This window comes from Rosa chinensis, chromosome 3 (genome assembly GCF_002994745.2).
Source record: "Rosa chinensis cultivar Old Blush chromosome 3, RchiOBHm-V2, whole genome shotgun sequence".
Classification (NCBI taxonomy): Eukaryota; Viridiplantae; Streptophyta; class Magnoliopsida; order Rosales; family Rosaceae; genus Rosa; species Rosa chinensis.
This window is the reverse complement of record NC_037090.1, coordinates 2,628,209-2,649,964: the sequence shown is the minus strand read 5'-3', so window position 1 is coordinate 2,649,964 and position 21,756 is coordinate 2,628,209. Positions and strand designations below refer to the sequence as shown.

Genomic DNA, 21,756 nt, shown 5'->3' with positions numbered 1-21,756 from the left:
AAAAATGAGAGAGGGAGTGTCAAATGTAATTTGGGAGTCTAAATTTCACTCCCCTAAAATAAAAGCAAAGCGATCAATTAGAAATATAGGATTATATAAGCAGTGCTCAGATAGAACCAATGTTAAGGACTGAGACTACTTTGCAAGAGAAAACTGGTGGAGGAGTGAAGGGGTTTTGGGCCCGTTTAAGCCGATGAGAAATGGGAAAATGGTATTGGGCTGTCTCGGCGTGATGGGCTTGGGTGTTACTCTTTCTTGTGTTGAGCCTTCAGGGTTTGAGCAATGTTATTTGCTATGGGAGGTTTATGGTCATCGGCCTTCGTGCTTATTACTATCAATACGTTCACCTCAATATTGTCATTTGCTTAAGCATTTTCATCCCAATTTGCATTAACATGCAGTGAGTTTGAATCTCACTAGCTCGTAGGAAATGATTGATCGTATCTTCTCTATATACTCTAGACAAATTAGTGTCAATCATCTCGACTCGTTGGGTGATGTTTGTATGGTAGGTTTCTCTCTCTTTAATTAGGCCAATATGTGGTTGGCCGGCTTCATTAGCACACAGGATTGGTGCATTCAATGACGAAGACTAATAAGTATCAGATATTGATAAGCTTGTGAGACTTGCAGGATTATAATCCGTGTAGTAAGAGTACGATGAAGCGTCTAAATTTCGAATATTGAGCAACTCTTTTTATTTTAACTCTATTATCTTAAGGATTTCATTATAATCTCATTTTATTTTTTGGCAGAAATCTGTAAAACAAACCAATGCTTTTCTTACACAGGGAATGACCAATGCTTTCCTCATAGATTCCTGTCACGCCCCGAATTTTGAATAACTTTTTTTCAAATCCGGAACATGAATAATCAACTAGAACACAAACACTCAAATTACAAACCTCAAATTAATTTTTACAACTCACTATACAAAGTAAATTGTAAAGCTCAAATTGAACTTAACTCACCTCACTATTACAATCACTGTAAAACTACAACAATTACTCTAACCCGCACGATCACCGCCCTGATTCTCCTAACCTGCAAGACTTCCCGCTACACAATTTGAATAGTGTACCGGGAATTGCAACAACACAAAACCCGGTAAGCTTTTCGCAAAGCTCGTGAGTAAATAAGAAAGAATTGTTGATTTTATAACATGTTTATTTTAACTCAAGTAAAAATCAACAAATTCAACAACTGCAAGGAAACACCAAAACAAAACACGGAAAATTCCCAACAAATACATTTTCACAATTCTCTACCCACAATACTACCACTTTGGTCCATCCCAACTGTTTGGACCCAACACCAATAACACGTTAGAGTTCTAACTACCTTGTTACCTGTCATCTCGGTTATTATTTAACCGGCGGTCTTCGGACACCCTGTCCTCAGAGCACTACATCTCGGTTATTATTTAACCGGTGGTCTTCGGACTCCCAGTCCTCAGAGCACTACATCTCGGTTATTATTTAACCGGCGTTCTTCGGACTCCCAGTCCTCAGAGCACTACATCTCGGTTATCATTTAACCGGCATTCTTCGGACTCTCAGTCCTCAGAGCACTACGTCCCAACACTCTATACGTCCCCCACTATCCATCATAAAAACTACATGACTCAGTGATCACAATCATCGCATATAACTAAGGTAATTCACGTATAAATCCACATATAAATATCATAAGTCACATAACAAATCATAACAAATAAATCACCACAATTCCACACTCTTCAATGTCACACCAATCCATATATATATATCCACGTAAATATATATATACGTAATCATCCGCACAGGGATAATCACTAATACCAACTATAGTTCACGCAAGAAAAACAGGAAATTCATTTTGTATAATTTAAAATCGTTTTACTTACCTATGGACCGTAGTTGATCAAGTCCATATGATTTAAAACCAATATTTATTCCATAAATATTTTTCACACAATTACGACAATTAAATTAATTAACAGTACTCGGTTCGTAATATGAACCGTGTGAGATTTACCCACTTCTAATCCCGCTGCGTCTTCAATCTTACAAAACACGCCACAACCGCTCACCAAGAAAGACCGTCAATCACCTAGATCCAATATGATTCAAAACTTAGCCAACTAATTCATAAACCACACAAATACTACCATCTAATGGTCGGATTCTAAAATAAAGATGATCCAACAGTCGGATCTGAAAATAAAGACGATCCAACGGTCGGATTTGAAAATAAAGACGATCCAACGGTCGGATCTGAAAATAAAGTCGATCCAACGGTCGGATCTGAAAATAAAGACGATCCAACGGTCGGATCTGAATATAAAGGCGATCCAACGGTCAGATCTGAAAATAAAGATGATCCAACGGTCGGATCTGAATATAAAGGCGATCCAACGGCCGGATCTGAAAATAAAGATGATCCAACGGTCGGATCGAAATTATATGATGATCCAACGGTCGGATCCTCATTGATCGCCCTTAGGATCATCCTCCAAAAATATCACGAAGATCCAACGGTCGGATCTTCCTGAATCGTCCTTATAAACATCTCTACAAAATTTCATGAAAATCCGACGGTCGGATTCTCACGAATCGCCTTCCAAAAACCCTAATTCACAATTATACGAAGATCCAACGGTCGGATCTTCGCCCGTGACCTCACAAGGTCACCGAGACAGTCATACGATCAACATATCAAAACTACAAGTCCATCGGACGGTCCGATCTTCGAAAAACATTAATTGGATTATCGAAATCGATCGAAACCGCAAAAATTCATACTTAAATAATACGATATCCAAAAATTATGAATTATATATGCAAACGATCGTATCGAAACGAAGAATCTAAAACTGTAAAGAAATCACATTTTTGACCCCCGGAGGTGGCCGGAAAAGGGCCGCCGGAAAAGAGGCAGAGCCGCCGTCGACCACCGCCAATGGTGTCGGGTACTGGCTGCTCCTCTTCCTCTCATCAAGCTGAACAACTTTCATAACTAGTACGAAGTCTGAAAATGACCGGAAGGGGTCGAAAATTACCTTGAACCGTATGAAGGTGGCCGGAAAATTTCCAGAAACCGGCGAGTTTGATTTGCGACGTAAAAACTTCAATTTCAGGCCTCGATTCCTTCTAGAGAGTTGTTAAGAACATCAAGGTGAATCTACTGGAAAATAATCAATCAAAACGATGCACTACAGTTCGAGATATACCGATCGAAAGATTTTCGTTTCGGATCCAAAACTTACCGAGCTCCGACGAACGTGAAACTGGTCACTCTAGGTGCAATCCTCCTAGTATGATGATCAGCAGGTTGAGGGGAGTTCATGGAGCCAAGGATCGGAAGTTTTGGTGGCCGGAGCTAGGAGAAAACCGTCGTTGACCAAAATTGAGCTTAAATCGGAACGAGCTCACCACCGCCGTTACAGGCAGCGCCGCCGTGCAAGGCCACCACATACAGGTGCGCAAGGACGAGGCGAAGCTAATGGAAGAAGTTTGGAGTGATTTGGTGGCCGGAGGAGGAAGAACAAAGCCGGCGAAGGAATTGCAGTTTCCGGCCGAGCTCGGGGGAGAGGAGAGAGAGAAACGAGCCTGGGTTTCCAAAACCGGAAATGAGAATTATTTTTGGAAACTTCCATTTTTGGAAGTTTTATACCAAATTGGAAATTATTTCAAAAAATCATAACTAATTCATACGAACTCAGATTTTTGCGTTCCGAATATGCACGCGATCGTATCAACGAGCTCTACAACTTTCGTGAAGGAAGTTTTCCCAAATTTGGTACGTATAAAAAGTTGATTTTTGAGACGCCCCTAAATACGTACGATTTCGTAATAAAATCGATCGAACTACTTCCACACTTCTCCAAGGTCGTACAATCACCCATGACCACAAAATCATTCTAAAATGTCATCGGAAAATAAATTGGATTTTTCGGGGTATTACAATTCCTTACACAAGGAAATGGACCAATGCTTTCTTCATAGATTTCCTTACACAGAAATCTATGAAATGAATAGTGCGTTGGATTTTGAGCCTTCCCTACACAGGGAATGGACCAATGCTTTCCTTATTGTTGTAGGACTCCTAGCTACACATAGAAATGATAGAATTACAACAATTTCTTTATAAAGGGGAGCCGAACCCAATATCGATTTGACTTTGTGTTAATTGAGACGATTGCTTTCACTTTCTCGACTTTGACTATCACAAGCAATTATCTTTATTTAACTTTTGGGAGCGATGAAGAGAAAGGCTTTGAGGGAACTAGAGGTTGAAATCACAGCTCAGCCACTGCGAAAGGGTCAAGCCTCGACCCGCAGAGTACTTGGAGGAGCCCCGGAGCCTGGATGGTCTATGGAAGGCAGCGTTTCCGGTTGGGACACCGAGTTCTGTTTTGGACTCACCACTCTACCATTCTTTCAAGTGGGATTTCTCGAATCTCGAAGGAGCACTCGAAGAAGGAGGAAAGCTGTACAAGAAGAGCAGCAGCGTTTATCGATTCGGCTCCACGGAGGAGGCCATGGTTAGAAAAGAAGTGGTTGCTTTGATCCTTGTGGTGGTGGCCGTTGTTTCTGCTTCTCTGCCTTCGAATGAGCTTGGACTTGTAGAGAGTAAGGGAGAAGTGGAAAAGAGAATTTTGATGAAGAGATTGAAGATGGACGGGGCTCAAGGGCGGAACTATGTGCAGGTCAGGCGGGGTCCGGACCCCCTTAAGTTTTTGACAGATCGCTCAATACCAAGTGTTGCAGTGATAAAGCTTTAAAAAATTGGACCGCCATCCCTTTCCCTTCCTCCCCCAAACCCAATCCCACACTACCACGTGCCACTTGCTAGGTAAGAGAAAGAAAACAATAACAGAAAGATAGATAGATCATAAATGTCCCCATGATTACTATTCTATATATAATATTTTATTGAATTGAAATTGGTTAACTAAAAATAATTAACAATTGTTTAGATTAATAAAACGAAATATATAATATGCAATAGATGTTAGGGATTTTAATGGTTTTGAATGAGAAGTTTTCTGTCAATTTTGTGCCTCTATTTTTTATTTCGAGTCGCGACTACAATGGTGTGGAACTAAATTTTCATAAATTCATTCTCGATTAAACAGATATGGTTTTATTAGATTTTGTAGATTTAGCCCTCAAAAGTATTCAATTCTTTGTTTATGAGTATCGTGATGAAAAATAATCTACAAAAATGCTACATTTAACGTATAGTTAACTAAAATAAATAATTAAAATTATAAATCTAGTCCTCTATTGTTAGACTCGGACCCCCCCTCCCCCCAAAGTAAAATTCCTAGTTCCGCCACTGACTGGGCTCCGCATGTTCGTTTGGACAAGAGAGTAGACAACGAAGGTCCTGAAATCTTTGTCTTCAGCAGCACGCAAAGAAGGGCTGCTCTCAAACACAAAAATGTCAAGGGAAATGGTGATCCAGCAAAGTTTGAATACGCCGTGCCTTATTTAGATCCGGCGGGGCAAGTAATGTGTCATGAAGTTCATGTTCATGAGGAGGAGGAGGAGTACTTTAGTGCTAATGATGATGAGCTGGAAGAGTTGTACTTCAGTGGTGACGATGAGAACCAGGTGATAGAAGAAGATGACGAAAAGAATGTGAAGGTGGAAGAAGAAGCAAAGGGAGAAAATATTGATCTTGGAGTTAGGGAAGGCGGCCGGAGAAGAAGTGTAGAGAATATAATGAAGATGAGGATTTACAAGTTCTATACGGTACCAACATCGGATAATCCTAGGCTGTCAATTTCGACACGACCCGATAACACAACTCGAAACCCAAACGAAATAAAGCGGGTTGAACCCGCACGATTAAAAAACGGGTCCACGGCTGGTCAACCTGTCATGACCCATTTAATAAACAGGTTAGTCAGGGATCAACCTGCCAACACGAAGTGAACCCGTATAACCCAATTGTGCTATATTTCTTCTTGAAATTTTGGACGTTAATAGTATTTGATCATATGATTGAACAATTTGAAATATTTTGCTTCATCATTATTAGATTTAATTATTTATGAATTATATATAATTATTTATATTCTTCGTCTTATGAAATTTTTAGTGAATTTAGTCAATTTATGCATGTTTTTAGTTAAATGGGTCGGAGCATTAATCCTTAAATGAGTCATTTTGTCCTACACGACACAACCTATTTATTAAATGGGTTAAGCGGGTTGGAAACGGGTAACCCGTTTAATAAATAGATTGAGTTTGAGTTTAAATTTTCGACACGATTAATAAATAGGTTAGGTTTGGGTTTGTCTCTTGTGACACGACATATACCTTGACCCGACACGATCCATTGACAGCCCTAGATACTCCTGACATATCTGAGTTTCAGAATGCATTTGTCAACAGGTACTATGGCACTGCTCATGAGATTCTGTGATGATTATGTTCTGAAATTAACCGGATGCCATATTAACTAGAGTGCAACACTTGATTCCCTGTTCTTTTGCTGTCGAACATTATCATTTTGATCAAGTACGTAGTAGCTAGGGATAAAACATTATGAATTAATATATGCAAAGCTGATTTTTACTTTGTTGTGCTTCATCAAATACATTTGTAAAAGAAATTTTTGAGAGTACTCTGAGTGAAATGAAATATTTTGACAAAATATTCTGCCCTGCCCAGTCAATGTTCAATGAAGCCAATTATGAATTATGCTTAGCCGGCCTTAGCATTTAGTAATATATTATGAAAATTACACCAATAAAAAGTATGAAGTATTAGCCAAAATATCAGGTTTTTCAAGAAACCAGAACTAATTAACCAAAAGATTTACAAAAATTTGAGCAAGAATAAATCAAGATGTTTTAATTACCTGACAAAAACGTACACACACAGACAACTACTAGTTTCGCTCTCTGTGATATGGAAATCAACACAAACAGAATGTGGAACATGAAGTCACGAAAGCCAGGTGACAGTTCTGAAGACCTTAATTCGGGTCAAGCTTCATTGCAACATAGTTAAGTACAAAGTTCACTTCCACTATCAATACCTACCGTAAGTTTCACTTCTAGTATAACAGTGACCAGACAGTTGATCGACTTCCACTTGCTTCATCCTCAAAGCTGCCACGGCTTCTCCTAGATTTTTTTATTTTTGTGGAACATAGGACCAAGCCCAAATATCAAAAGGAACAAGGGAAAGCAGATCCAACCTAATCAAGAGAAGATCAGGACAAGGAAAGAACACACCAAAAGAGGAAAAAGTAGATTGCTGCCGTCCTATTGCTACACCACTTGTGGACGTTGCCCAACCCATCATTCCTCAGTACCAGAGTCAGAGAAGGTAGTCGCGATGAAACCCATCTATTAAGACCCACCTCTCTAGTGGCAAGCGATGCAGCAGTATGAGCTGCCAAGTCCTCTTATCGGGGAGACCACTCCCAATGGATGTCTTCAAAGCTAGCTGCTAACCTTCTTATTTTGTTGACAATCGTAGAATGGATCACATTTTTGAATCAGTCTCTATCACAACTTCTCTCAGACTCAAATATCTAGCCAGAGAAACTCCCTCCACAACCACCTTCCTCTACAAACGCAAAGCAACAAGTTGCAGATTTAGTCAATCTTCAGATGCAAGAGCCACTGTGATTACATCCAATAACACCAAGTCCCGCTTTGCGTGTCTCCTTCTCCAAGTCCGCCTCGCAATTAACCTTGATTAGTGGCTATGGTGGAGGAGACCAGAATTTGGGTCGAGATTGTGAAGAAGAAGTTAGTGGTTGGGCACCGAGAGATTAGTCTGCCAAAAACTCATTCATCAAACTGAGTGCACTGGTGATTGAATCAACCGGAGACAGTGATTTCCCCTGACAAACAAACCTGCGTCTACTCTTCCAAATTGACCAACAGAGGAATAACCCCATGGTAAGAACCAAATTCTTCTCAATGTCAGTAGTAAATGTACCTTGTAAATCCAAGAACCACTTATGAATAGTAGTGATTTGGCATTCGTTAATTTTATAACCTAAAGGGGAGCAAAACCAGACTGTCTCCACCCAAGGGCATAATAACAGCACATGTTATATTGATTCTTCGTCTTTATGGCAGATGGGGTACATGGGATTTCTTACCAGATTGCTTCTGAACAAGTTGACAGTGGTAGGCAGTGCATTACAAAGTACTCTACGAAAGAAACATTTGATAATTGGACGGACCTTCAAACTCCCAATAGTCTTCAACATTTTCATTCACTGGGTGAGACTGGTGAGTGGTGACTCTTATTTGGGAGGCTTCTGAAATGACTTCTCCTAGTTGTAGCAACTTGTTGTGGACGAATGACTTCAAATTTCAGAGCATCATCATCTTGGCCTTGCATACAGAAAGCAGACCCCACACCTTTTCACTTTATTCCACCGCTTACGACAGAGTACTGTATAGAAGTCAAACGAGGCTTCCACAGACCATTTTGCTTCATCTGAAATTGCATGGACTGTATCATACCACACCAACACGTGATCTGTGTCAACAGTCGGGTCATCAGTCTTGTTGCCCTCTGTACTTGCCAAATTCACACTATGGGTTTCACCATTGTTGGTTTTGAGAATCATATCACATTCATACCTATGAAAAAGAAATGGGACACTGATTGCACAAACAGAGCACAGAGCAATACCCAAGAAGTTTGAATCATCAGACCAGTGCAAAGGAAGCTTAATGTTCATTGAAGATCCCTCCGTTCGACAGCTAAACCATTTAGGAATTTCATTTCCCGGACACATGAACTCTGCTTTACCAGATGACAAACGTTTCTGCAGATACATGCCATATATAAACTTCATGGTTATTCTACATGTGAGAGAGAGAGAGAGAGAGAGAGAGAGAGAGAGAGAGAGAGAGAGAGAGAGAGAGAGAGAGAGAGAGAGAGAGAGAGAGACGTACAAGATTACAAGCAGTTGCCATTCGCATAATTCTGAACTTTGCATCATCCATTATGGTTGTGAGATTGCATTCACATTGAAGTGTGACAGAATATGCTGCATAGAATGGCAAAACAGCCGAGAGAGCAAATCCCAAGAAGTTTTTATCATCAGACCAGTGCAGAGGAAGCTTGGTTTTTATTGAAGATCCCTCTTTTTCACAGCTGAACTACTGTGGGGTCTCAGTTCCCGGACATATTAGAGTAACGGTACCATGTAATGATGATCCTGTATATAGAGTTATAGACATCATGGTTATGCAACTCGTCAAGGCTTTTGAGTCATTAGAAAGCAGAGGAATCTACTCCAATTTAATATCAGTGTGTGTGTGTGTGTGTGAGCAAGAGACATACTGTTGCCATTCTCACAATTCTGAGCCGTGCATCATCCATCATGTTGCTTCTTGTATTCTCAACCAAATTTATAGAATAAAAAAATGAATGCCTCTGATTCAAATCTTGTGTGGGTGCAGTCATTGGATATGACACCGTCTTCAGTGTCGGGCAGCCATTTGCCTCCGAAGTTGGAAGACATGGGAGCTCTGGCAAAGATTGCAGGCGCTTGCAGTTACTTGTGTTCAGATACTTGAGCCCAGACGCTTGTTTGATTGTTGAATTGATGGTCTGAATCATGGTTCCACTTAGATTTAGTCTTTGCAATCAGGTTGAACCAATGAGGCCATCAGGGATTTCTTCTAAAAATTGGCAACCACTGAGGTCTAGAGATATCAAGGGCACAAAATCACTGACATGGGAGGCAATCTTTTCAGTTTTACGCAGCCTGTAAGTCATTAAGAAACGCTTAAGGACGTTTAAATTGCAGATGCTGTTGGGGACAAACTCAAGGCTTCCACATGAAGATATCTCTAGTGTTTTAAGCCCAACAAAATTTTCAATTGACGAGGGTACCTCTACAATTTCTTAATTATGTACCCGAAGAAACTCGAGACATTCCATTACCTCCAAGACTTCTGGGAACTTCTTGATTCTAAAGTGACCAGATAGATCAAGTTCTTCAGAGATTTTAACTCATAGATGCTGGCTGGGAGCCTCACAAGCTGTTTGCTATCTTGCAGTACGACTGAAATGATCCCGCAGAACACACTCACGAAATGCCAGGCATTTCAGCTTCCTAGGGCTTCTTGGAAGATTCTTAATGCCTGTACGGCTAGAAAGATTCAGTTTAGCAAGTTTTTTGAGAGACCAAATTGATCAAGGCAAATCTTTAGTTGCAGTTTCATTTAAACCCAAGTATTTTATCTTGCTTGGCATCTCTGGAAGAGTTCCGGTCGGGTCACGTCGTGGGTTGTCAAGTCACGAAAACGGATCGCGTACTTGGGTTATTTCTGGAGAGTTCTGAGGCGTACATAGCACTACGTGGGTTTCCTCTGCACCTTTAGGAGCACCATCTCCAGAACCTTTTTTCGTAGTTATCTTTGAGCGCTTCAGAGGAGCTGCAGTCTTCGTCTTCGACTTACCATTTGCAGTCCCACTCACAGAGCACCTTTGAAGGAACTGGTGGCTTGAAGACTCAAGCGTAGATATTAGGGGCTTAATCTTTAAGATTCGTATCATTTTCTGAAAACCCACTAAAGCTCTTCAGCACAATATATCAATGCCTAATTTCTCAATTACAGCCTGCATTACAACAAGTAAGAATTCACTATTGACTTCATCCACCTCAAATGCAAAACCACTATTACACCCACAACTTCGAGTACAACACTGACATAATTCACAAGATATGAAAAACTCTAGACTGGCTTCAAAATCAAGTGTCCATAACATTATTGAATTTCAGAAACTTGCATCTACAAGACAACCAGCAATAGTCTTACAAAACCCATTACACCGATTCCAAGAGCAATGTATCCAAAGTTTCAATCTTCAACAACGAAATACAGCTAACTAAATCATAATTTAGCAATCAGGGAAACATAAGCTGAGGCTGAACCAGAAACTTCCCAATCTTACTCTTTCCAACTGCTCACAGCATTACTCATAATTCTGGTAAAAACTTAACTACAACAGTAAGCTTAAACCTTTTTCTGATAAAAGATCCAACACAAATAAAACCACAATTACAATTTGTACATCAAATTACACAAAGAGACAAGAAAATCGAAGAAGAATACATAAAGACTCAACCTTTAGCTCTAAACCCACTAAACCCAGGATTCATTTTGAACAAAGATAAAGTCTTTTCTATAAACCCTACAGGTTTGATAATCGTTCCCCTACTTTTTCTACACTGTGTTGTTCAATTATGGCATGGATTCGGCAATTCGGTTCCCTTGTTCCTGGTTACTATAAAGGCGTCCTGGATTCCCGCCTTCTCTCTTCCCTTGGGGTGTGCCCCAAGCCTCGTAAAGCGCCCAAGATTCAACGCGTCCTATGGCATCCCCCCTCCCTCCTTGGGTTAAAGTTAACACTGATGGTCTGGCGAAAGGTAATCCTGGTCCTGCAGCTTGTGGAGGAGTTTTTCGCGATGCTTCTGGGGTTTATTTAGGGAGTTTTTGCCAACCTCTGGGTTGCAATTCTTCCTTTTATGCTGAACTTTATGCTGTTATTGTGTCTATTGAAGTTGCTTTCACTAGAGGTTGGACTACTTTGTGGTTGGAAAGTGATTCTACTAGTGTTTTAGCATCTCTCTCCTCCAACTCTTTCTCTCCTCCATGGGACTTGAGAGTTAGATGGCAAAACTGCTTGAAGAACATTCAGCAAATGCAATTTCGTAGAACTCATATTTTTAGGGAAGGGAATGCAGCTGCAGATAAGATGGCAAACTTAGGTGTTTCAAAACACTCATTTACCTGGTATCCTAGCCCTCCTGCAGAGCTTCACAGGTACTTGCAGGCGGATTTTTTGGGACTCCCAAGTTATCGCTTCACAGGTTGCTGAGATGTTTATGTTCGTCTGCCTTTATTGCCCGCTCCTTCTCAGAGGCCTTTATTCCCAGGAGGTCGTGCGCAAAGTTAGCTTCATATGCATCTACATGCAGGCGCAACCACAATTCTGGCATATTTCGTGTGTCCAGTTTTCACTTATGTGGCTGGTTTTTTCTTTTTGTAGATTTGTTCATGAGGGGGAAGTTTCCCTCTCTTTTATTTCGTTGTTAATTGTGTTTTATCTCTTGGACGATGTATTTTTCTTCTTTATTTTAATAAATTGAGTTGGGGGACGGGCGGTGGGTTCCCAGAGTGGGGCAGACCCTTCACCTTCGGGTTTGAGGGTGGGACTTGTGCCCTACATTGTCTGTCTCCGAGGAACTAATATCGCCTAATCCCTTTCTCCTTAAAAAAAAAAAAAAAAAAAAAAAAAAAAAAAAAAAAATAAACCCTATTGCATTTTGCGTTTCATAGATTGTTCCACAGAAACAAATCGGTGAAGAAAGTTTGAGAAACAAAAACAACCCAAGTGAAAAGTTGATAGAAATATAAGCAGAGAAGAGCATACCTATTAGTATTATTGGCTCATCAGAGCAGGACTGAGACTACTAGCCAGAGAGAATCGGGAGAGAAGAGAAAGGGTTTTGGATCCGTGTAAGCCACGGAGAAATGGGAAAATGGTCCTGGGCTCTCTCTGCGTGATGGGCTTGGGTTTTATACTTTCTTGAGTTGGGCCTTTAGGGTTTAAGGGAGGTTTATGAATTATGATCATCGGCCTTCTTGCTTATTACTATAAATAAATTGATTTAATTCACCTCAATAGTGTCATTTGCTTGAGCATTTTCACCTCAATTTGCATTAACATGTCGTGAGTTTGAATCTCAGTAGGAAGTGATTGATCGTATCTACTGTATACAAATTAGTGTCAATCATCTCAACTCATTGGGGGATGTTTGTATGGTAGGTTTCTCTCTCTCTTTAATTAGGCCAATATGTGGTTTTTTTTTTCTCGCAGAGGCCAATATGTGGTTGGCCGACTTGAATACACATGATTGGTGCATTCAATGATGAAGACTAACAAGTATTAGATATTGATAAGCTTGTGAGACTTGCAGAATTATTACTAGTGAATGATGAAGTGGCTAAATTTCCAAAATTGAGTAACTCTTCTGATTTTATCAGTTTTATTTGAAGGATTTCATTATAATTTGTTTTTATTTTTTGGTAGAAATCTATGAAACAAACCAATGATTTCCTTACACAGGGAATGAACCAATGCCTTCCTCATAGATTTCCTTAAACGAACAGTGTTTTGCATTTTGAGCCTTCCATACACAGGGAATGGACCAATGCTTTCCTTATTGTTCTAGGACTCCAACCTACACATTATAAAGGGGAACCAAACCCAATATCGAGTTGACTTTGTTTAATTGGGACGTCGCGCCAGAGGCGGAACGTCATTGGGGCCAGAGATGGCCCGGGCCCCCCCAAGACATATTATAATCTGATGTGGCCATGTATAATTGGCTGGAGTTTATTGAAAATTTGAAAAATAATTATGTTGTGGCCCCTCCACATTCCAAATTACTCTATTTTATATGCTTTGTGAAAGGAAAATACTAATAAATTCCTTAATGTATGAGATTTCAACCTATTAGTTAGTGCTTTCGAGAAGGAAAAATGCATGTTAAGGAATCAAATTTAAATGGAAAACATTAATACATGCTTTAATATCTACGCTCTTAATAAAAAGAATAAATATATTTTATGTATTTTTTATAAATAATTATTTATTATTTTTTTGGCCCCTCCAGAAATAATTTTCTTGTTCGGCCGCTGCTCACTTTCTCGACTTTGACTATCACAAGTAATTGTCTTTAATCAACTTCTAATAGCGATGAAGAAAAAGGCGTTGAAGGAACTAGAGGTTGAAAACGCCGTTCAGCCAATGTGAAAGCAGGTGAAGCCCCGACATGCCGAGTACTCGGAGTTTCCCCAGAGCCTGGAGGGTCTATGGAAGGCTGCCTTTCCGGCTGGGACACCGAGGTCTGTTTTGGACTCGCCACTCTACCATTCTTTCAAGTGGGATTTCTCGAATATTGAAGAAGCACTCGAAGAAGGAGGAAAGCTGTACAAGAAGAGCAGCAGCGTTTATCGATTCGGCTCCACGGAGGAGGCCATGGTTAAAAGAGAAGTGGTTGCTTTTATCCCTGTGTTGGTGGCCGTTGTTTCGGCTTCTCCGCCTTCCAATGAGCTTGGACTTGTTTTAAGAGAGGGAAAAATGGAAGAGATAATTCCGATGAAGAGATTGAAGATAGACTGGGCTCCATATATTCCTTTGGACAAGAGATTAGACAAAGAAGGTCCTGAAATCTTTGTCTTGAGCTGCAAGCAAAGAAGGGCTGCTCTCAAACACAAAAATGTCAAGGGAAGCTACTTGTTTCGCTCTCTATGTTATAGAAATCAACACAAACAGGATGCAGAAAAATGTAGTCGCGAAAACCAGTTGACAATTCTGAAAACCTTGATTCAGGTTTTCGAAGCTCCATTGCAAGATTGTTCAAGTAAAAGGTTCGCTTCCACTATCTTAGTAACCATAAGTTTCACTTCCAGTATCAAAGTGACCAGACATTTGATTTCCACCAGCTTCATCCCCAAAGCGGCAGCGGTGTTCCCAGATTTGATTTTCGCTAGTTTCATCCCCAAAGCGGCTGCGATGTCCTGACATTTGACTTCCACTAGCTTCATCCTCAAAGCGGCCGCAGTGTCTCCACATTTGACCTCCTCTAGTTTCATCCTCAAAGCGGCTGTGGCGGCTCCTAGTTGTAGTAAACTAGTAATAACTTCTTGTGGGGGAATGACTTCAAATTTCAGAGCATCATCATCTTGGCCTTGGGCATACAGAAAGCAGACCCCACACCTTTTCATGTCATTTAACCGTTTACAATCAACTTCTGTATAGAACTCAAAAAAGGCTTCCGAAGACCATTTTGCTTCATCTGAAATTACACGGCCTGTATCATACCACACCAACACGTGATCTGTTTCAGCGGTCGGGTCATCGGTCCGGTACTCCCTTGTATGTCCCAAATTGACAGTATGGGTTTCACCACTGTTGGTTTTGAGAATCATCTCACATTGATACCCGGGAGGATAGAGATCTTCATTGGTTGCAGAAACAGAGCAAACAGAGCAGAGAGCAATACCCAAGAAGTTTGAGTCATCAGACCAATGCAGAGGAAGCTTAATATTCATTGAAGATCCCTCCGTTCGACAGCTAAACCATTTTGGAATTTCATTTCCCGGACACATTAACTCTACATGACCATATGATAAACGTTTCTGCAGGTACATACCATATATAAACGTCATGGTTATTCAACATGTGTGTGTGTGTGTGTGAGAGAGAGAGAGAGAGAGAGAGAGAGAGAGAGAGTTTACAAGATTACAAGCAGTTGCCATTCGCATAATTCTGATGTGTGCATCATCCGTTATGTTACTCCTTGAATTGTTATCCAAATTATTGCAACCAAGAAATGAATGGGCCTCGGTCCTTTCCCCTGAAAGTATTTGATCCAAACCTTGTGTCTGTGCAGTCACTGAAACTGACAATGTCTCAAGTCTCTTGCACCCCTGTGCCTCCAAGTCTTCTAGAAGACATGGGAGCACTGGCAAAGATTGAAGCCGCTCGCACGGATCTAGTAGCAGAGACTTGAGCCCAAAAACTTGTTTGATGGTGGGAGGTATGGTCTCAATCATGGTTTCACTTAAATCTAAGACTTGCAATGCAGGAAAGCTTGTAAAGCAATCGGGAATTTCTTCTAGCTTCTTACAGCCACGAAATGAGAACCACTCGAGAATGTTTAAATTGCCGAAGCTGTTTGGGAGTGATTCAAGGCTTGTGCAGTAAGTTAAATCTAATGTCTTGAGCCCAACAAGATTCCCAACCGATGACGGCAGCTCTTCATTTTTCGTCCCACTTAAATTAAGATACTCCAGATGTTCCATACGCTCTGCAATTTCCGGAAAGTTTGTGAAACTATGGCAACCAGAGAGATCAAGTCTCTCAAGAGATTTCAACTTACAAATGTCCATTGGGAGACTGACAAGGTGATGACAATCTCTCAGCTCAAGTGAAATGATCCCAGTCATACACACGAATGACGAAGAGGGCACTGTTTCTATATTTGTCCCTCTCAACAAAAGATGATTGAGGGATTTCATCTTCCATGGACTGCTTGAAAGATTCTTAATGGAACTACAGTAACGAAGATTCAATGTAAGAAGTTTTTCAAGAGAAAAAATTGATGGAGGCAATTCTTCTACTGCAGTATCACTTAAATCTAAGAACTCCATCTCGCTTGGTAACTTTGGCAGAACACTAATCTTCGAGCAAAATCCCAAATTCAGATGAGTAAGCTTGGTAAAATTTTGAAAGTATGAAGGAACTCGAACCAATTCTGCACATCTATAAAGATCTACACTCCCAATGTTTGGACTCTTTGCCAGGTCTGGAACTTGAACCAATCTTTTGCAGTCTCGGAGATCTATATCCTTAATGTATACACACTTTGACAAATCCGGAACTTGAACCAAACTTGTACAGCCTCGAAGATTTATACTCTCAATGTTTACACAATTTGACAGCTCTCCAACATCAGCTAGGTCCAAGGAGTAACTAAGATCGATCCTTTTCAAGTTCTTAGGAATCTGTAACAGATTAAAGAGAAAAGGCAATTAAGAATAACTAAAACCCGAACAAATAACTTTTCCTTGCACTATATTTAATGCATTTAAATACTAACTTAAGCATACCTGGCCTTTTTCCCAAAGTCTCTTGAGTTTGCTCAAGGGCATATGAAGCTCAACAAGATTGTCTGGAGAAAACTTTGATGGCAAAGATTTCAAAGGGTAGTGAACCCAACGTAGAAATTGAAGGACACCGGGCAGATACTCTAAATTTGCCTTGTCATCAAGATGCATATGTTTATCAAGCACAAGGAATCTCAAGTTATGCATCCCTGTGAAAGCTTGAGGATCCAACATTATGATTCTGTAAGCACAATTTATGCTGGAAATGCTTTGTACTCTGGTAGTTCCCTAAAGAAAAAAAGAAAAGAAAAGAAACCTCAAAAGTACAGTAATTTGTGGAAATCCATCTCACTAGTTTTTCAGAAAATAGTATCTTCTAGCTAGTTATTTTCTCCACTGAAAATTCATAAGATTTGTCAAAAGAAAAGTCAATGCATTGAGCTCTTACCATATTCCTTTTCAATACATGACGGACATCCTCATCACTGTGCAACCTACTGCGCTCTCTCGGGTTTTGAGTACTTTCTTGGCGGACAATCTCCCAACCCATTTCTTGAATCACATCGTGCATCCATATGCAGTTGTCTTTAATTGATATGAGAGACATATCGATGAGAATTCCAATTCCATCATCCGGAAATAAACCACAGGCAGCTAAAACTCTTTTTGATTCACTAAGTTTCACCCTTTTGTGAAAACATGCAATATCAAGGAATATCTCCCTCTCATTTCTTTCTAATCCATCATAACTTGCTCTGTACACTTTCTGAAGTTTTTCGTTGGGAAACTTTTTCAATTTTTCCCACAACAGCTCCTGTTCTTCTTTGCTCTTGGACCGAAGGAGTGAACGCAAAATGTTAAGGGCTAATGGAATGCCTGCAGCATAATCTACCACCTGCTCTAAAATTTCTGAATTTTCTGTAGAATGTGTGTCAGCATTTGAACGGAAGAGCTGAAGAGATTCAACACCATTTAATTCCTCCACCTTGTATATCTTAACATCATGGTCTTTTTTCACTAGTAGAGTCTCCTTAACTGGTTGCGTATCTCGAGTTGTTATAATTATTCTACTTCCTGGGCCAAATGGAACTTGATCTCCGGCTAAAAATTCTAATTGGACCGAATCATTCACATCATCAAGAAAGGACTTTGGTACGCTGGAGCCTCACTTTAACAAAATTCTCTATAGTCGGACTCTCCATAGGTGGAGTCTCGTCCCCTACTAATTTGCGAAGAAGTTTATCTCGCAAACTATATAATTTAGGTTTGGTACCAGATTCTTCCCTAACATTTGCAAGAAAACAGTGAGCTTCGAATTTAGAAGAGAGTCCATGATATACAGCATCGGCAAGCGTGGTCTTGCCGATACCACCCATACCCCAGATAACTACAGAGCGAACACGAACATCTTCTTCCCAGATGTCTAATTCCAATAAAATTTTCTTAATGCGGTCTTCAGCTCCAATCAAACCAGTTAAATCACTTGAGGATTCACGATTCAATTTAGCCAACACATCTTTGACGACTTGCTCAACTAAAGCGGAATCATCCCTACCACAAATGACCAAGTACAGGTAATTAATAGTTATTCATACAACGTCTTCTTCTAACTTTAATCCATTAGTCAAAAGCAGAAATTTGTACCAGTTAGAGAGTTACCGAAATTTTTTGAAGTTGAATCAGACCCAGATAGGCCAGCTGCTTTTACTAAAGCTTCCTTCCACTTGGCCACCTTGTCCGTCTTGTCGTCCTTCAACCATTGTTCATGTTGAGCAAATGCAGTCTCATAACTTCCGGTCTGGTAGCGCACTTGTGATGGTTCTATCTCGTAAAAAATAGGTATAACATATTGTCCATGTTTTTCCATGCATTCCAGTATACAAGCAAGTTCTTCAAAGCACCATGCGGAAGAAGCATAGTCTTTCGAGAAAATGATCACGGAAATCCTTGATTCTTTTATTGCTTTTAGAAGGGCGGGTCCAACTTCATCTCCTCTCTCCAGTCCGTAATCAATGAAGGTTTTCACTTTCCACCGTATCAAAGCAGCAAGAAGATGGCTGGTAAAAGTCTGGCGAGTATCCGCGCCTCTGAAACTGAGAAAAACATCATACTTTTCTTTTGGGGGGATGACAGAAGAAGAAACAGAGGAGGAAGCCATAACTGCTCAGATCTACAAGTAAAAGCACGCTTCCTTGGGACCAAAAAAATTCTCCAGATTCAGATTAATTTGAAAATGGTGACCTGCCAAAAATAAATAAAAGATGGTTACTGGGTTCTCTGAATAGAAATTAAGAACAAAATTCAAAACAAAACTAAGTACTACATATATGAAAAACAAGAATAAAACACTTGCAAGTTCTTAGCAAACAACTGAAACAAGTAGGGGGAAACAAAGCAGATCAGTCTGTCCGAAGAGAGATTGAACACAGATAGATTATGCTGATCTGATCAGTTTTCAAGTTCAGGTTTGATTTCCACAAATATTAGGAACTTCTTATCTCTCGGGACAAAACTCCAGTAGCAAAGATAAAAAGAAGAACCTCAAGAAAATTAAGTTCCAAACACTTTCATTAAATATCATTCAACAACTCAAACTAAACAAAGGGTGACTATAATTGCAACTATTGGCTTTCTGCAACATATAAAATGAAGTTGTTTGAAGCATAATACAAAATTAATATTAGAATTAGCATATATGATAAACTACATACTCACAGAGATCGAGATTATGTGGAGGGTGAAGCTTGGTTGGAGATTTGCACAAGTTTAGGAACTTCTTATCTGTTGGCCTTAAGAACTGTTGGGACAAGAATTCTTAGGAGCTAGCTGAGATGATTTAAGAACTTTAAGGAGGTTGATGTCTTGATAGGAAGTTCCCTAGCAAGAAGAGTAAGTTGATTAGTGGCCTTGACCCCGAATTACCGCTGTTACGTGAGAAACAAAAGCGAATCAATCAAACAAAATCCAAAGATTAGAAGAAAATCAATCCACCTTCTCAGCAAGAACAAATATACTAAAATTAAAATAAAAGCAAAGCGATCAATTAGAAATATAGGAATAGGGATAGGTTTATATGCAGTGCTCAGATAGAACCACTGTTGGGGACTGAGACTGCCTCGCAAGAGAAAACTGGGAGAGAAGAGAAGGGGTTTTGGACCCGTTTAACTGTTTAAGCCGATCAGAAATGTAAAAATGGTCTCGGGCTGTCTCTGCGTGATGGGCTTGAGTGTTGCTCTTTCTTGTGTTGGGCCTTAAGGGTTTAAGCTACGTTATTTGCTATGGGACGTTTATGGTCATCGGCCTTCTAGCTTATTTTCACCTCAATATTGTCATTTGTTTAAGCACTAGTTAGAGATCCCGTGCTTTGCTGCGGGTGGTATCACTTCGTTCAAGTTGTATAACAATTATCAATTGCTTTTTAACTGAAATAACAACTAATAGTAGTCAATTCACAAAGGGGAGGGAGCCCAAATACTATTACAGTCTTGTCCATGTTCTAACCATTTAACACATTCCTCCTCCACATAATAGAAGATACCAGCAAAGCAAGTGTGAGACTTTGCTCAAACAGATTCCAATTCAACATGATTTTAAATTAAGTTAAAGAGACTTGGTGTCTAAAAAGAAAGGAAGCAAATTCTTGTAACACCTACGATATGGATCACATATTTTGAGCATAAGTCCCCAATTTTAATGAGGTTGTACTGCCTACTGCCTTTGAATGTTTCTAATGCCTAAAATCAAAATTTGTATGTAGTCAGGTTGGAAAATTGGTAAAAAAGAATAAAATAAAGTTAGAGGACCAGTTATGATCTACCAAATACACAGTATCTGTACAATGGGTGTTAAGTTAGAGGACTAGTTATAAGCAGTGAGAAAAGCATTAACATATCAGTTATAGGACCAGTTATAAACAGTGAGAAAAGCTAATGAAATATAATCAGTGAGCAAGGAGCAAAAAGGATAACATTGTTCCAGCAAACAAAGTAAGGCGCCCAAAATTTCATCTGTCAACTCTTTGTTAACAAATCATGCATATCTGTTACTACTTAGAACCATAGTGGATAGGCTATACTGATCTATACAGGGACGGAAAAGAAGTTGATCGATTTGGAATTAACTCAAGCATAGAACACCGATTGCAGAACCAACCAATTCAGAAATTTAACCAACAAAACTCAAAAGCATAAATAAGAATGTCAAATTAGGATAAAATCTAAATGATTTAATTCGCCAATAAAAATGCCATGCTATTACTCAGTTACTCCTTCAAATTTCAAAATAGTAATTGCTGCAGGTCCATATGTACAGCATATGCAAAACCCAAAGAGGGCATAACCAATAGCTAAGCTATTAGCCCTGTGCCAACCTCTGTGCCAGACATCCCAGTAACCTAAAACTCTGACTCTGCCCTTGTAAGCAAGTCTACCTCGATAAGTTTATCCTATAATTAAAAATGTTACTGTCTCTCCTACATATTTAGGATCTCTTCATTACCAAAAGACTCAAGATTGTATTGCAACTTATAATAGCTTGTTTGCAACCACAAATTTCCAAATTCAGCATCTTTTGGTATGGCTCTCTCTATAGTTGACAAAGAACAGATTGCCCAAAACCCAAAATGCACTCTACAAAAACCATTATCATGAACTCAAGATGTTTGTAAAAGAGTAATCAAAGAGTTCCATTCATGTTTTCAATTTCTTATATCAATTAACAATGCAAAAATTGTTCTTTCAAAAAAAAAAAAAAAAAATGCAAAAATGAAACCACAAAAGTTCAACACAGCTGCTGGAAGGGCTAAATCAGTTGAATGAGAAGCAGCAGTAATAAGTGAAATGTGCAACAAACTTCAAAATTAGGGAGAAAAAAAATTCATAGCATAAATGAATTGAAAAAAAAAATCAAAATATGCTCATTCCCTCATATATCTCAAATTCATCAAATTGCATAAACAAAACCTATTTCAGCCAGCCGAGAATCAGTAACATAATTTACTGGAGAACGAGAAATCGAGCAAACACAGAATTAGGCAAAACCCAAGAAATAGTTCGATTAGAGAAAGCTCAGAGGAAGAGGAAGAAGCACTACCTTCA

General features: G+C 39.6%; 3 protein-coding genes and 1 long non-coding RNA gene across 6 annotated transcripts; all 4 read right to left on the bottom strand.

Annotated features, from left to right (window-relative positions):
- Positions 1–811: 811 nt before the first annotated feature.
- Positions 812–3,599, bottom strand: LOC121052371. 2 transcript variants are annotated; one of them, XR_005808843.1, is made up of 3 exons: positions 3,248–3,599; positions 3,041–3,131; positions 812–1,059 (listed from the first exon to the last, which is right to left on the bottom strand). It is a non-coding gene; the product is annotated as an uncharacterized LOC121052371 (long non-coding RNA). The 2 variants fall into 2 exon arrangements; XR_005808842.1 differs by lacking the exon at positions 3,248–3,599 and adding an exon at positions 2,021–2,091 and having other exon boundaries at positions 3,041–3,089.
- A 4,744-nt stretch (positions 3,600–8,343) lies between these two features.
- LOC121052183 (disease resistance protein RPS4B-like) lies at positions 8,344–9,031 on the bottom strand. Its single transcript, XM_040516450.1, has 2 exons — positions 8,924–9,031; positions 8,344–8,793 (listed from the first exon to the last, which is right to left on the bottom strand). Exons 1-2 carry the CDS (start codon positions 8,972–8,974, stop codon positions 8,344–8,346), a joined length of 501 nt encoding a protein of 166 aa, XP_040372384.1. The 5' UTR covers positions 8,975–9,031.
- A 4,568-nt stretch (positions 9,032–13,599) lies between these two features.
- LOC112192544 (disease resistance protein RUN1) lies at positions 13,600–18,036 on the bottom strand. Its single transcript, XM_024332330.2, has 5 exons — positions 17,934–18,036; positions 17,109–17,824; positions 16,664–16,948; positions 15,290–16,558; positions 13,600–15,190 (listed from the first exon to the last, which is right to left on the bottom strand). The coding sequence occupies exons 1-5, from the start codon at positions 18,034–18,036 to the stop codon at positions 14,378–14,380; spliced, it is 3,186 nt and encodes a 1,061-aa protein (XP_024188098.1). The 3' UTR covers positions 13,600–14,377.
- LOC112191765 (disease resistance protein RPV1) lies at positions 17,691–19,800 on the bottom strand. 2 transcript variants are annotated; one of them, XM_040517225.1, is made up of 3 exons: positions 19,372–19,800; positions 18,320–18,901; positions 17,691–18,211 (listed from the first exon to the last, which is right to left on the bottom strand). In XM_040517225.1, the coding sequence occupies exons 2-3, from the start codon at positions 18,816–18,818 to the stop codon at positions 18,195–18,197; spliced, it is 516 nt and encodes a 171-aa protein (XP_040373159.1). In that variant the 5' UTR covers positions 18,819–18,901; positions 19,372–19,800; the 3' UTR covers positions 17,691–18,194. The 2 variants fall into 2 exon arrangements, with proteins under 2 accessions (XP_040373159.1, XP_024186935.1); XM_024331167.2 differs by having other exon boundaries at positions 19,376–19,799.
- Positions 19,801–21,756: the final 1,956 nt, after the last annotated feature.